Below are 12,409 nucleotides of genomic sequence, written 5' to 3'. Positions count from 1 at the left end.
GCATTTTCCATGGTGCATCTTAAAGCGGTTCTCCACCCTAAAGTGGAGTCCCGTTGATCGGAACCCTCCCCCCCTCCGGTGTCACATTTGACACCTTTCAGGGGGAGGGGGGTGCAGATACCTGTCTAAAGACAGGTATTTGCACCCACTTCCGGCCACACGCTACGGGCAAAAGACGGGCATTCCGTCACATCCCGTCTGTCGCCCATTGTGTGCTGGGAACACTCGGCTCCCAGCACACAGCGGGAGCCAATCGGCTGGCGCGGCGCGACTCGCGCATGCGCCGTAGGGAACCGGGCAGTGAAGCCGCAGCGCTTCACTTCCTGGTTCCCTGAGCGTGGATGGCGGGGGGAGCAGCAGAGAGACGAGCGATCGCTCGTGCTCTGCTGCGATCGGCGCTGGACTCCAGGACAGGTAAGTGTCCTAATATTAAAAGTCAGCAGCTGCAGTATTTGTAGCTGCTGGCTTTTAATATTATTTTCCCGTGGCACATCCGCTTTAAAGGACGTGTCTCCAAGGCCAAAGTAAGCAGAGTATTGAGTTTAGAACTGTATTTTATTTTACTATTAGTACTCAGGGAGTGTAATTGGCATCCGGAAATGACAAGTGCTTTTGTGTTGGTCCTTTTACAGCTTTGAGAAGTACAGCACCAGCTTTCATAACTATTCAGTAGTAGTTTCTTGGTACTTGGCGCCATAATATCATTATCTCATCAAAGTCACTGTCACTGCGTATGGTAATTTCTTGTGCACAGTACTAGTATCTGTCAGTCATTCTCTTTTCTCATGTAAAACCATAATGTCATTCTCATTATTTATGACAGTCACAGACATTTATTAATTGGCAGTGTTCACTATAAGTTGTCTATCTCACGTCTAACTAGCCGGTGGTTGTTGCCATGGCCACTGCCCCATTGAATCACTCAGATATTTGAGGGGCCAGGTTGAGGTCCAGACCAATCAAGTTCCTACACCCAAAACTCACAAATTCATGTCTTTATGGACCTTGTTTGTGCATATTATGTATGATTGTAAATAATAAAAACCGCAGATGTGATCAAATACCATCAAGAGAAAGCTCTATTTGTGGGGGAAAAAGGACGCCAATTTTGTTTGGGAGCCACATCGCACGACCGCGCAATTGTCAGTTAAAACGAGGCCGTGCCGGAAGCTGAAATTTCGCCTTGGCAGGAGGGTATATGTGCCCAGTAAGCAAGTGGTTAATCCTAAAATATCTAATACCGTTATCAGTTACATTAAGAGTGATTGCCTTAATAGCATTTGGCTTTTCGCTGTTAAGTAGTTAAATGCAATGCACAAACTGTGTGTTAATTCTTTTTCTCTTGTTTGCAATAAGCCACTGCTCAACCCAACTTAAAATTCTAAATATAACATTATTTTGTTACCTCTTCTTTAAAAATAATATAGATTTAGCTTAAAGCTTTTAATCCCTACTTAGCTTAAGGTTGATCCTTGCATAGAGTAGAAACTTTGGCATACCAGATGGATGATTGCTAAAACCGAGAGGCACTGTTAAAGGGTTTGTAAAGGAAACATTTTTTTTTTATCTTAATAGCTTCCTTTACCTTAATGCAGTGCTGTTTTCATGTCCTCCATTGTTCGTTTTTGCTCTCAAGTTGCTGTAATTCTTCTCTGATCTCCACACTTCCTGGTTGTCTGTTTCCTGATAACCACAGTACTGGGAGCTTTCTCTCTGTGGTCACTAATCAAGGAGGTGTGATTACTGTGTGTCTAAAACTCAGTACCAATCAGTTTCGTTTTACAATCCATTACTGCCCTGTATTGGCTCTGTGTCTCTGTACATCACAGAAGCAGGAAACGGCATGCAAAAATGAAACTAAAACTGTAGGTAGATTATATGATTGATTTGTATCTATTTTTAATCATTTTTAAAAGGAATCAGTTAACTATTATGTCTCTATACCCTGTAAACAGTAATTTCAGCCAAAAAAAAAATGTTCCTTTACAACTCCTTTAAATTCATCAAAACTGTAAAATAGTAGATGACATTCACCATAATACCTGATTAACTTATATTTCGTAAAGTTGAAATTCAAGCAACCGCATAAATACATAGTTGGAATACATTGACACAATTCTCCCATGTAGTTCTGGGCTGGTTCCTCATAGTTCTCATGATCATTGAGACTCCACGAGGTGAGATCTTGCATGAAGCTCAAGACCGAGGGAAATTTACTATTATTTTGTTTCTTCCATTTGCAAATAATCGCACCAACTGTTACCCTCTCACCAAGCTGCTTGGCGATTGTCTTGTAGCCCATTCCAGCCTTGTATAGGTCTACAATCTTGTCCCTGACATGCTTGCACAGCTCTTTGGTCTTGGCCATGGTGGAGAGATTGGAATCTGATTGCGTCTGTGGACACTTGTCTTTTATACAGGTAACAAGCTGAGATCAGGAGCACTCTCTTTAAGAGTGCTCCTAATCTCAGCTTATTATCTGTATAAAAGACACCTGGGGGCCAGAAATCTTGCTGATTGATAGGGGATCAAATACTTATTCCACTTATTAAAATGCAAATCGATTTATAATTTTTTTGAAATGCGTTGTTATGGATATTTTTGTTGTTGTTCTGTCTCCCGCTGTTAAAATAAACCTACCATTAAAATGACAATATAGACTGATTATTTCTTTGTCAGTGGGCAAAATGTGCAAAATCAGCAGGGGGATCAAATATTTTTTTCCCTCACTGTAAACTCATTCAATTATTTTCTCTTATTCCCTGTTGGTCTGTTAAATAAACCATTGAAACCAAGTATACTTGTTGATATTGTCAGAAATTCACTTGGAATATACAATTTGATTGGACGGGTCTTTTCTTTTTATATTCACCTAGCGTTCCACTTACAAAAGTAACTAAACCATACCTCTCAACCTTTTGAGATGGTGTTGAGGGACACCTATTAGAAAAAGTATATAGGCATAGTACACCCCATGCCACATCCCCTTAAAGGAGGAGTATACAAACATAAGATTAGTAAAAACCACAAGTGCTTTGTTTTTTTGTTTAGCACTGGGAAAAGCCATTTGAAAGTAGAAAACTATATAGATCAGAGCAAAATGAGGGACAAATGAGGAGGAAAGAGGGACAGAGGGACTTTGTTCCAATCAGGAATAGTCCCTGGAAATCAGGGACAGTTTGAAGCTATGTCTAAACTGTTGAAGCTGCGCCTAAAAAAGCAGGCAGAGGGCAAAGGACTAGTCACCAGTATTGCAGTGGCGGTGTGTCCATAGTGGGCGCAGGAGCACTGCCCCCTCTCTCCTGCAAACCCATCAATCAACAATACATGGATTCATTCATTGAATGGTTATGTTTTGACTTTGTTTACCATTTTTTATTTGTCTGTTTCATAGTTCCTGACACAAGAAGGTACAAATACCCCCCAAATGACCCTGTTTTGGAAAGTAAACGGTCCAGGGTATTTAGTAAGAGGCATATTTGAGTTTTTTGAAGTTGTCACTTTTTTGTCATATTTTGGAAAATGAAGAAATGTGTCTTTCACAAAGTTGTAATTTAACAAGTTATGTTTTACACACAGCATAGGCATTCTTATAATTACACCCTAAAACACATTCTGCTGTGCCACGTGTACGACTTTTTCACAGCCTAGATGCATAGAAGGGCTCAAAATCCAAGGAGCACCTTTTAGGCTTCATGTACACAGGATGTTGTTCAACCTCTCCTGAACTATTTAACTTGACCGTTAGAAACCGGTGTCTAAAAACGCCTGTTTAGCTGTGTTTATTTGCTGTGTTTAGCCGTGTTTGCGTCTAGAAGCGTTTGAAAAATGAAAACGTCTTAGGCCTTAGGCTTTCAAGGAGCATAAATTCCGAATCTAATTTCCTGATTACCTATCACATTTCTGGAGGCCCCTGAGGAACAGGACAGTGAAAACCCCCACAAAATGACCCCATTTTGAAAGCACACCCTTGAAGGTATTTTCAAAGAGGCATAATAAAGCTGATGACATTTGTTTTAGAAAATGCAGGAAATAATTTTTTGATTTTTATTTTTTACACAAGGTTGTAATTTAATAAGATATTGTTAACACACATTGTAGGTATACTTACAATCACACCCCAAAATACATTCTGCCTTCCTCCCAAGTATGGTGATACCACATGTGGGACTTTTTCACAGCTTCGATGCATAGAAGGGCTCAAAATTCAAGGGGCACCTTTTAGTCTTTCAAGGAGCATACATTACGCATCTAATTTCCTGACTACAATTTTGGAGGACCTGGATCACCAGTACAGTGGAAACACCCACAAAATGATGAAATTTTTGAAAGCTAACACCCCAAAGTGTTTCTAAGATTCATGGTGAATTCTTTTACACAAAGTTGTCAAAGTAATAAGCTATTTCTCACATACAGTATGGGCATATTTAGAATTTCAAGCCAAAAGATGAGGAGCATGGTTCCTTATGTCTCATTAACATAGGCATTTACACCTGTAGTCCATGAATGGGCAGCCCATTAATGCCTATGGGGATGCAGTGGCTGCATGGACACAGTCACTCTTTCTAATGTGACAGCCTTGCAGGTGAGTGTCCTCGAACACAAATGTGTGTATCTGGGGCTACTCACACATACCTGCAGGCTTCTCATTTTGGCATGAGCGGCTGTGTCCATGCAACTGTTGTGTCTCCACGAAGGACATGATTGGGCTGCCTGTGAACAGCACCTGGTGGCTCCAGTCACCAAAATACAGTTCAGATCACGGCCATGTGAAGGAGTCTTGCACTAGGTTCACACCTAAGCATTCTGTGCTTTAAATGAATGGGCTGCCTTGCCTGTGTTTCCCGCAGAAAAAGGTGCATGCACCTTTTTCAAAATGTGTCCCGCAGGGAAATTGCATGGTCATTTTGACCATGCGGTTCCTGCACCGCCACATGCACTGTGATTTTGCATGTGTAAATGGCAACCCTGCATGTGGTTGTGGGTGTGAGAATCGCTGGCCTATTGCATGCAAGGGGTGAAAGTCAAAAGAGCTTTGCCTCCTTCATGAAACTCTGGAGATATTTCCCTTGCTAAGTGCAACTTCTCTTGTAAAGTGTACACTCTACAGTATTTGCCTTTAGTAAAACAACTCTTGAATGAAAATCTAGGACACTTTTTGTGGCTTTGAAAGTGTAGTTTCAAGTTTGAGAGCAGAAAAGGATAAGCAGTGCATTGACTTGAAGCAGATAGGGTCAAAAGAATTCAGGAGCTTTCCAACGGCTCTGAGACAGACTGTTTGCAAGGGAAGGCTCTGTGATATAAATAGTAATAGAGCTTGGTAGATTTTTGTGTTGCAGGAGTTTTCTGAGGAAAATCAGTGCACCTCAAAGGTTAAAGGAAAAGTGTATTTCATTTTATACTTTGCTAAGAACATTTCCAATTATCAATATTTTGTTGAAAAATATGAACTTAAATATTAAGCAAGACACTCTCCTGATACACCGCCGTATCTCAGAGTTGCGTCGGTCGTATCTATGCGACTGATTCATAGAATCAGTTACACATAGATATGCCTAAGATCCGACAGGTGTAACTGTGTTACACCGTCGGATCTCAACTGCAATTTTAAAATGGCCGCTGGGGGCGTTCTAGCTGATTTACGGCGAGAATATGTAAATCAGCGAGATACGCCAATTCACGAACGTACGCGGGCCCGACGCAGTCACTTTATGCCGTTTACGTAAGGGTTTTCCCGGCGTATAGTTACCCCTGCTTCTATGAGGCGCAGCCAATGTTAAATATGGCCGTCCCCGCGACGAAATTTGAATTTTTTACGTAGTTTTCCTAAGTCGTTCGCGAATAGGGATTTGCGGAAATGACGCTCACGTCGGCTTCATTGACGTTTTCCATCGTGTGTTGGAGCATGCGCACTGGGCCGGCGCATGCGCAGTTCGATTGGCGCGGGGGCGCGCTTAATTTAAATACAAGCCGCCCCCTTTGAATTACGCGGCCTTACGCCGGGCCATTTACACTACGCTGCCGCAAATTACAGAGCAAGTGCTTTGAGAATACGGCACTTGCTCCAGTAAGTTGCGGCGGCGTAGTGTAAATGGCTTGCGCTACGCCGCCGCGGATTCTATGTGGATCTGGCCCTTGGAGTTTAATATATCAAATAGCTGTGTATGTGTTTGAACTTTGAGGCCTTTAGGCACACTGGGCAGAAACACTGCTTTTACAGGCGTTTAGCGTTAATTTTTTTGAGCCTGCAACCTATATGTGCATTACACATAACTGTTTTGCTGAGCAAATGCTCAGTGTGCATAAGGCCTTAAGGTTTTGTTCACAGGTTCTAAGGGAATTTGACAGTTTGTCCTTTTTCCAGTTTGCCATTTTCTAACCATTGGCTGTCATTGTTAGGCAACATTGCCATACCTTTTTTAAATAGGCCTACATGAACTTTGAGAACAAAATGTTTGCATGTTTAAAACAGTGTTGTGACAAATGTAGTCTTGTACTAGAGGCTGTCCTTGCTCTAAGTTGGGCAGGTTTCTGCTTTTTCAGCAGGAATTTTTGCCTTTCTTACAAAAAATACATGTTTTTTCTGACAATATGTCCCTGTGTTTCTCTTGTATGCTGGGTAGTTGTTTAATACTCTATAATTGTGGTGAAAAACCATTGGCCAAAAAGGTTCCCAAGTATGTCTACATGGAAATGCAGTATACATCCCGGTGTATTTCATCTTTATAAATTGATTCCATTGGTTTTCCTGTTCTTTAGTAATATGAATGAATAGTTGCCCTGAGATAGAGATAGGTGTGTGTGTGTGTGTGTGTGTGTGTGTGTGTGTGTGTGTGTGTGTGTGAGAGTGTGTGAGAGTGTGTGTGTGTGTGTGTGTGTGTGTGTATATATATGTATATATATATGAAATGTCTAATTTGTTAAACCTTCCTTTATTTCTCTTTTCATGTAGGGCCAAGGGGATCTACTGAAGAATGCCAAAAATGAAGCCATGGAGAACATGAGGCAGATACAACAGGCTTGTCTGTCCAGTGGTCTATGTAAAGCTCCAACTACTGCAACTGATGCAAAATCTAAACGGGGCCTAGAGGCAATACAAGAAAAGGATACAGGAGAGGAAAATGGTCGTTTGTGATGTGCAAAACTTGCCATGGCACCTAGCCTTTTAGGGTTGCTTTTTCAGATCTGCAGGAGTAATATATACAGTATCAATGCATATATTGACTTTAAGGCAAAACATTCAGTATCTAAACATAATATACAGTAATGATATTAATTTTTATAGTGTTTTAATTTAACCAGCAACATTTTTCCTATTGTTACATTTTAATTTAACCATCAAAATTGTACCCACCTTTTAATCAGTCATGTTAAAAATAACAGTGTGTGAAGAAAATGTGGACCATTTACTGCTGATCACAAATGTTTGTCCCTTTATGTAATAAGATGTAAAACGCCAAATAATCCCAACACTGTCTACACCAAGTAACAGTTTATTTGAACTAACATTGGCAAATAGGTTGATTTTATAAATTGGTCTGCTGTCTATTTTTTTTGGAGACAGCAGACCTTAAAAGCATTCCTGATGCCTGACTTGAGTTGGGTAGAAACCGGTGACTATTTCTTTTTAAGACTGGGGTCAAGACACTTTATCAGCCCACCAAATGCAATCGGGCTCATAACACTTAAGCCCCATACACACTGTCAGTTTTCCTGCAGGTTTTTCTCTTCAGGTTTAAGAAAACCATCTAATATGAGGGCAAACCTTTAAGCCCTGTACACACGATCGGTTTGTCTGATGAAAACAGACCGATGGACCGTTTTCACCGGACAAACCGATCGTGTGTGGGCCCCATCGGTTTGTTTTCCATCAGTGGAAAAAAAATAGAACATGTTTTAAATTATTCCTATGGATAAAAAAACGATAGAAAAAACGATCGTCTGTGTGGAAGTCCATCGGTTAAAAATCCACGCATGCTCAGAATCAAGTTGACGCATGCTCGGAAGCATTGAACTTAATTTTTCTCAGCATGTCGTAGTGTTTTATGTCACAGCGTTAGGACACGGTCGGGTTTTTGACCAATGGTGTGTAGGCAAGACTGATGAAAGTCAGCTTTATCGGATATCCGACGAAAAATCCATCGGATTAGATTCCATCAGATATCCGATCGTGTGTACAGGGCTTAAGAGTTTCAATTTGTATGCAATCAGGCAGTCCCTTGCACTACATGGTTTTGGTAAACCTGAAGAGAAAAACCTGCAGGAAAACTGATAGTGTGTATGGGGCTTAAGAATACAATATATAAGCGTACCTTAAGGCCTACGTGTTGTGTACTGAATAAATGCAATGCACGGTCCTGCTAAAGACCCACTTCATGACAGAACATTCCACAAAAATATGTGGTCTTTTTGAAGACCGATTTCATTACACAGAATACTATACATAAAACTATACATAGAATAGCAGAGTATAATCATATGCTTGTCCGTAATGGGTTAGTACCAAAAGCTGCCACAAGGTGAAGGATCAGAGGAAAGCTGTCATACAAATGCGGAAGCTGTTGACACTGAGAGAATTGAGTACAGGCATACCCCACTTTTACGTACACAACGGGACCAGAGCATTGATGTAAAACGAAAATGTACTTAAAGTGAAGCAATGCCTTTTTTCACTTCTAGGCTGTAGTGGGGGTGCCAGGGGCTTTAGTGGGGGCATCAGGGGAACACTCACATGTAAATAAGCTCATCTGATGCAAGGGGGGCCGCTCCAATCCATCCCCCGGACATCGCGCTGTGCACAAAGGACATTGCTATTGAGAGGCTGGATGGCATTCTGTGGCTGACAGGGAAGCCTGAGGGGATGTGATGTCACCGGAGGTGGGGAGGCAGCCAGGATACAGAAAGAGCACACTGGAACTGAGCAGGCTAAGTGCTCAGAACTTCAGTTCCGTCTAATGCGGGTGCACGGCGCGGGAATATTTGTACTTGTGAGACACTTTACGTACACTCGCGGGCATGTCCGTACTCGCGAGTGTACGTAAAGTGAGTGTCCGTAAAGCGGGGTATGCCTGTATCCACATTGTTCGCTAACACTGGTTATTTATTATATGCAACATTTCCACCATTAAATCTGGCTACTGACTGTATAATTACTACATATTTTCACTTTAAGAATCTAACAAGCTAACATTTCATTTTTCTTGTACTTGGAGGAAAGATGTACTGGAGTTTTTTTTTTTTTTTTTCTGTATGTTCCATGTACTCCTATTCATTTCTCCTAGTTGTTTACGTAGACTGTTACAAAAAATAATGCAAACCTTAGTCTGATATATGACTGCAGGCTGCTAAATAGAAATATCCCAGCACCAAATTTCTAAAAGCAATATTAAAAAAAGGGTTTATTTTATTTTTCAAAAATGCCATAATCCTCCTCTCCCTCCCACTCACCAATTTTCTCAGTATGAATATACAGTATAGGTGCACACTATGGGGCACAGTTTACATTTTGTAGTGCACAATGTCTTTTCGAAATGCATGCATAGAGCAAAGAGATCAATGGTCATACCAATCATGCTTCGTGCATGTATTTTTCGTATTGCCATTTTCTTTTTCCTTTTTTTACATGAAAAAGAGAAGGAAGAGACTGTACCTGCATTACTAAATCGAACATGTATACAATTCATGTATAAGCACCCCCACCCATCCTTAAAATTACTTACTAGGAGGGCCCTAAAAAATGGTGACGTATAAATATCCACATTTGCCATATTGGTATTCTCCAAAAAGAGAGAGCTAGCATCTTAACCTATTTTATATTCACAAAGGAGATCTGACATTGGCTGGTAAAGGCAATATAGCATAATATATAGGCAATTCAACTGCTAATTGATTTTTATATTGCTGCATACCTATCTTGTGTAAGACCTACATTGATGCACACATGCAATACGGTACCTATTTAAAGGTAATGAATGTATACAGTTGTGCTCATAAGTTTACGTACCCTGGCAGAATTGATGATTTCTTGGCCATTTTTCAGAGAATATGAATGATAACACAAAAACATTTCTTTCACTCAGTCTTAGTGTTTGGTTAGTGTTTGGCTGAAGCCATTTATTAGTCAGCTGTGTTTACTCTTTTTAAATCATAATGACAACATAAACTACACAAATCAAAAGTTTACATACCCTGGTGATTTTGGCCTGATAACATGCACACAAGTTCACACAAAGGTGTTTGAATGGCTATTAAAAGTAACCATCCTCATCTGTGATCTGTTTGCTTGTAATTAGTGTGTGTGTCTAAAAGGTCAATGAGTTTCTGGACTCCTGACAGACCCGTGTATCTTTCATCCAGTGCTGCACTGACGTTTCTGGATTCTGAGTCATTGGGAAAGCAAAAGAATCATCATAGGATCTGCGGGAAAAGATAGTTGAACTGTATAAAACGGGAAAGGAATATAAAAAGATATCAAAGGAATTGAGAATGCCAGGTGAAATACAGGACTCTCTGAAAACATGTGATGTGTCTGTTTCAAGATGCACAATAAGGAGGCATTTGAAGAACGATGCATGATTGAGTCGCCAGAAGAAAGCCATTACTACACAAATGCCTCAAAGTATCCCGCTAACAATATGCCAAACAGCACAGAGACATTGAGCTTTTTGGCCACAACCATAAATGCTTCATTTGGAGAGGAGTCAACAAGGCCTATGATGAAAGGCAAACCATTTCTATTGTGAAACAGGGAGGTGAATCGCTGATGTTTTGGGGATGTGTGAGCTACAAAGGCACAGGAAATGTGGTCAAAATTGATGGCAAGATGAATGCAGAAAGTTATCAAAAAATACTGGAGGAACATTTGCATTCATCAGCCAGGAAGCTGCACAAGGGACGTACTTGGACATGACAATGATCCAAAACACAAGGCCAAGTTGACCTGTCATTGGCTACAGCAGAATAAAGGGAAGGTTCTGGAGTGGCTATCTCAGTCTCCTGACCTCAATATCATTGAGCCACTCTGGGGATCTCAAATGTGCAGTTCATGAAAGACAGCCCAAGAATTTACAGGAACTGGAGGCTTTTTGCCTTGAGGAATGATAAAGAGCATCTACAAATACCACAAAATATTTCAAGCTGTCATTGATGTTAAAGGGGGTAATACACGATATTAAGAACTGGGGTATGTTAACTTTTGATCAGGGTCATTTGGGTAGGTTCTTGTTGTTATGATTTAAAAAGAGTTAACGCAGTTGATTGATAATAAATGGCTTCAGCTAAACACTAACCATGAGTTAAAGAAAAGTTTTTGTGTTATTATTCACATTCTCTGAAAAATGGACAAGAAATCATAAATTCTGCCAGGGTATGTCAATTTCTGAGCACAACAAAGGGGACCCCTGGTAGGATCCCTGATGTATTGGGGAAAACTGAGTAACCATATCAGTTGGTTTCTGCTTCTGATAGGGGGGCAGCTGTAAGGGGGGACTCTGGCAGGGTCGTTAATATGTAGGGGGGGGGGCTCTAAAGTGATGGGGAACTGCTGATTTGAAAGAGGTACACTAATGTGATGGAGAGGCTCCTGCTCTGAAGCAGAACTTCTGATGTTATGGGGAGTTTCTGATTTATTCAAATTCAGTCTTTTCTTGGAGTGTGTTTATTCATTTAAAATTGTATTCATAAGTTTCTACAACTGATGTTCCTCAGGGGACTTTACTGAGGCCTTCAAAATTGTTATGACCACAGCAGGTGACTTTTTGTCTGCTGCTGCTATTTTTATGGGTACTGAGGAGGAGCTCTCGGCCATGACCTAAACGATGGAAAGTGCGTTCTAGGAATAGAGTGTAGGAAACTCTTCTTTAGCAGTCTCTTTTTTCTTTCCTCTTTGTGGACTGACTGCCTGTGACTTGAGCAGTGGCTGCAGACACATTGCAGCACAGCAGGACTAGCTTTAAATTTAGCCACTGGCTTCTGTTGTGGCCTAGGCTGAAAACCATGGCAGTCATCTTTAGTAAGGTCACATTTCCCTATTGCTGCAGAAAGGAAAGTTGGGAGGAAGGGGCAGTTCTTCTCCTGCAAGTACACACGCTGGAAATAGAACTAACTTGAGAGATCAGACATATTAGCTGATGTTACCAGCTCGGAAAGGGGGTGGTAAAGCCTCGTACACACGATAGGTTAACCAGAGGACAACGGTCTGAAGGACCATTGCCATAGGTTAACCGATGAAACTGACTGATGTTCCGTCACGCCTACACACCATAGGTTAAATAACCGATCGTGTCAGAATGCGGTGACGTAAAACACAACGACGTGCTGAAAAAAACAAAGTTCAATGCTTCCAAGAATGCGTCGACTTGATTCTGAGCATGCATGGATTTTTAACCGATGGTCGTGCCTACTAACGATC

The 12,409-nt window shown here is 41.0% G+C and overlaps 1 protein-coding gene across 1 annotated transcript in view; it reads left to right on the top strand.

Moving 5' to 3' along the window:
• The window catches only part of PLCL1 (phospholipase C like 1 (inactive)), a 383,028-nt gene extending 375,558 nt beyond the window's left edge, over positions 1-7,470 (top strand). The window contains exon 6 of the mRNA XM_040357402.1: positions 6,953-7,470. Within this exon, the coding sequence (XP_040213336.1) occupies positions 6,953-7,135 (183 nt within the window). The 3' untranslated portion in view covers positions 7,136-7,470. The remainder of the gene's footprint in view (positions 1-6,952) is intronic.
• The last annotated feature ends 4,939 nt before the right edge of the window (positions 7,471-12,409 follow it).

Source organism: Rana temporaria, chromosome 6 (assembly GCF_905171775.1).
Source record: "Rana temporaria chromosome 6, aRanTem1.1, whole genome shotgun sequence".
Classification (NCBI taxonomy): domain Eukaryota; kingdom Metazoa; phylum Chordata; class Amphibia; order Anura; family Ranidae; genus Rana; species Rana temporaria.
This window is presented reverse-complemented; position numbering and strand designations above follow the sequence as displayed.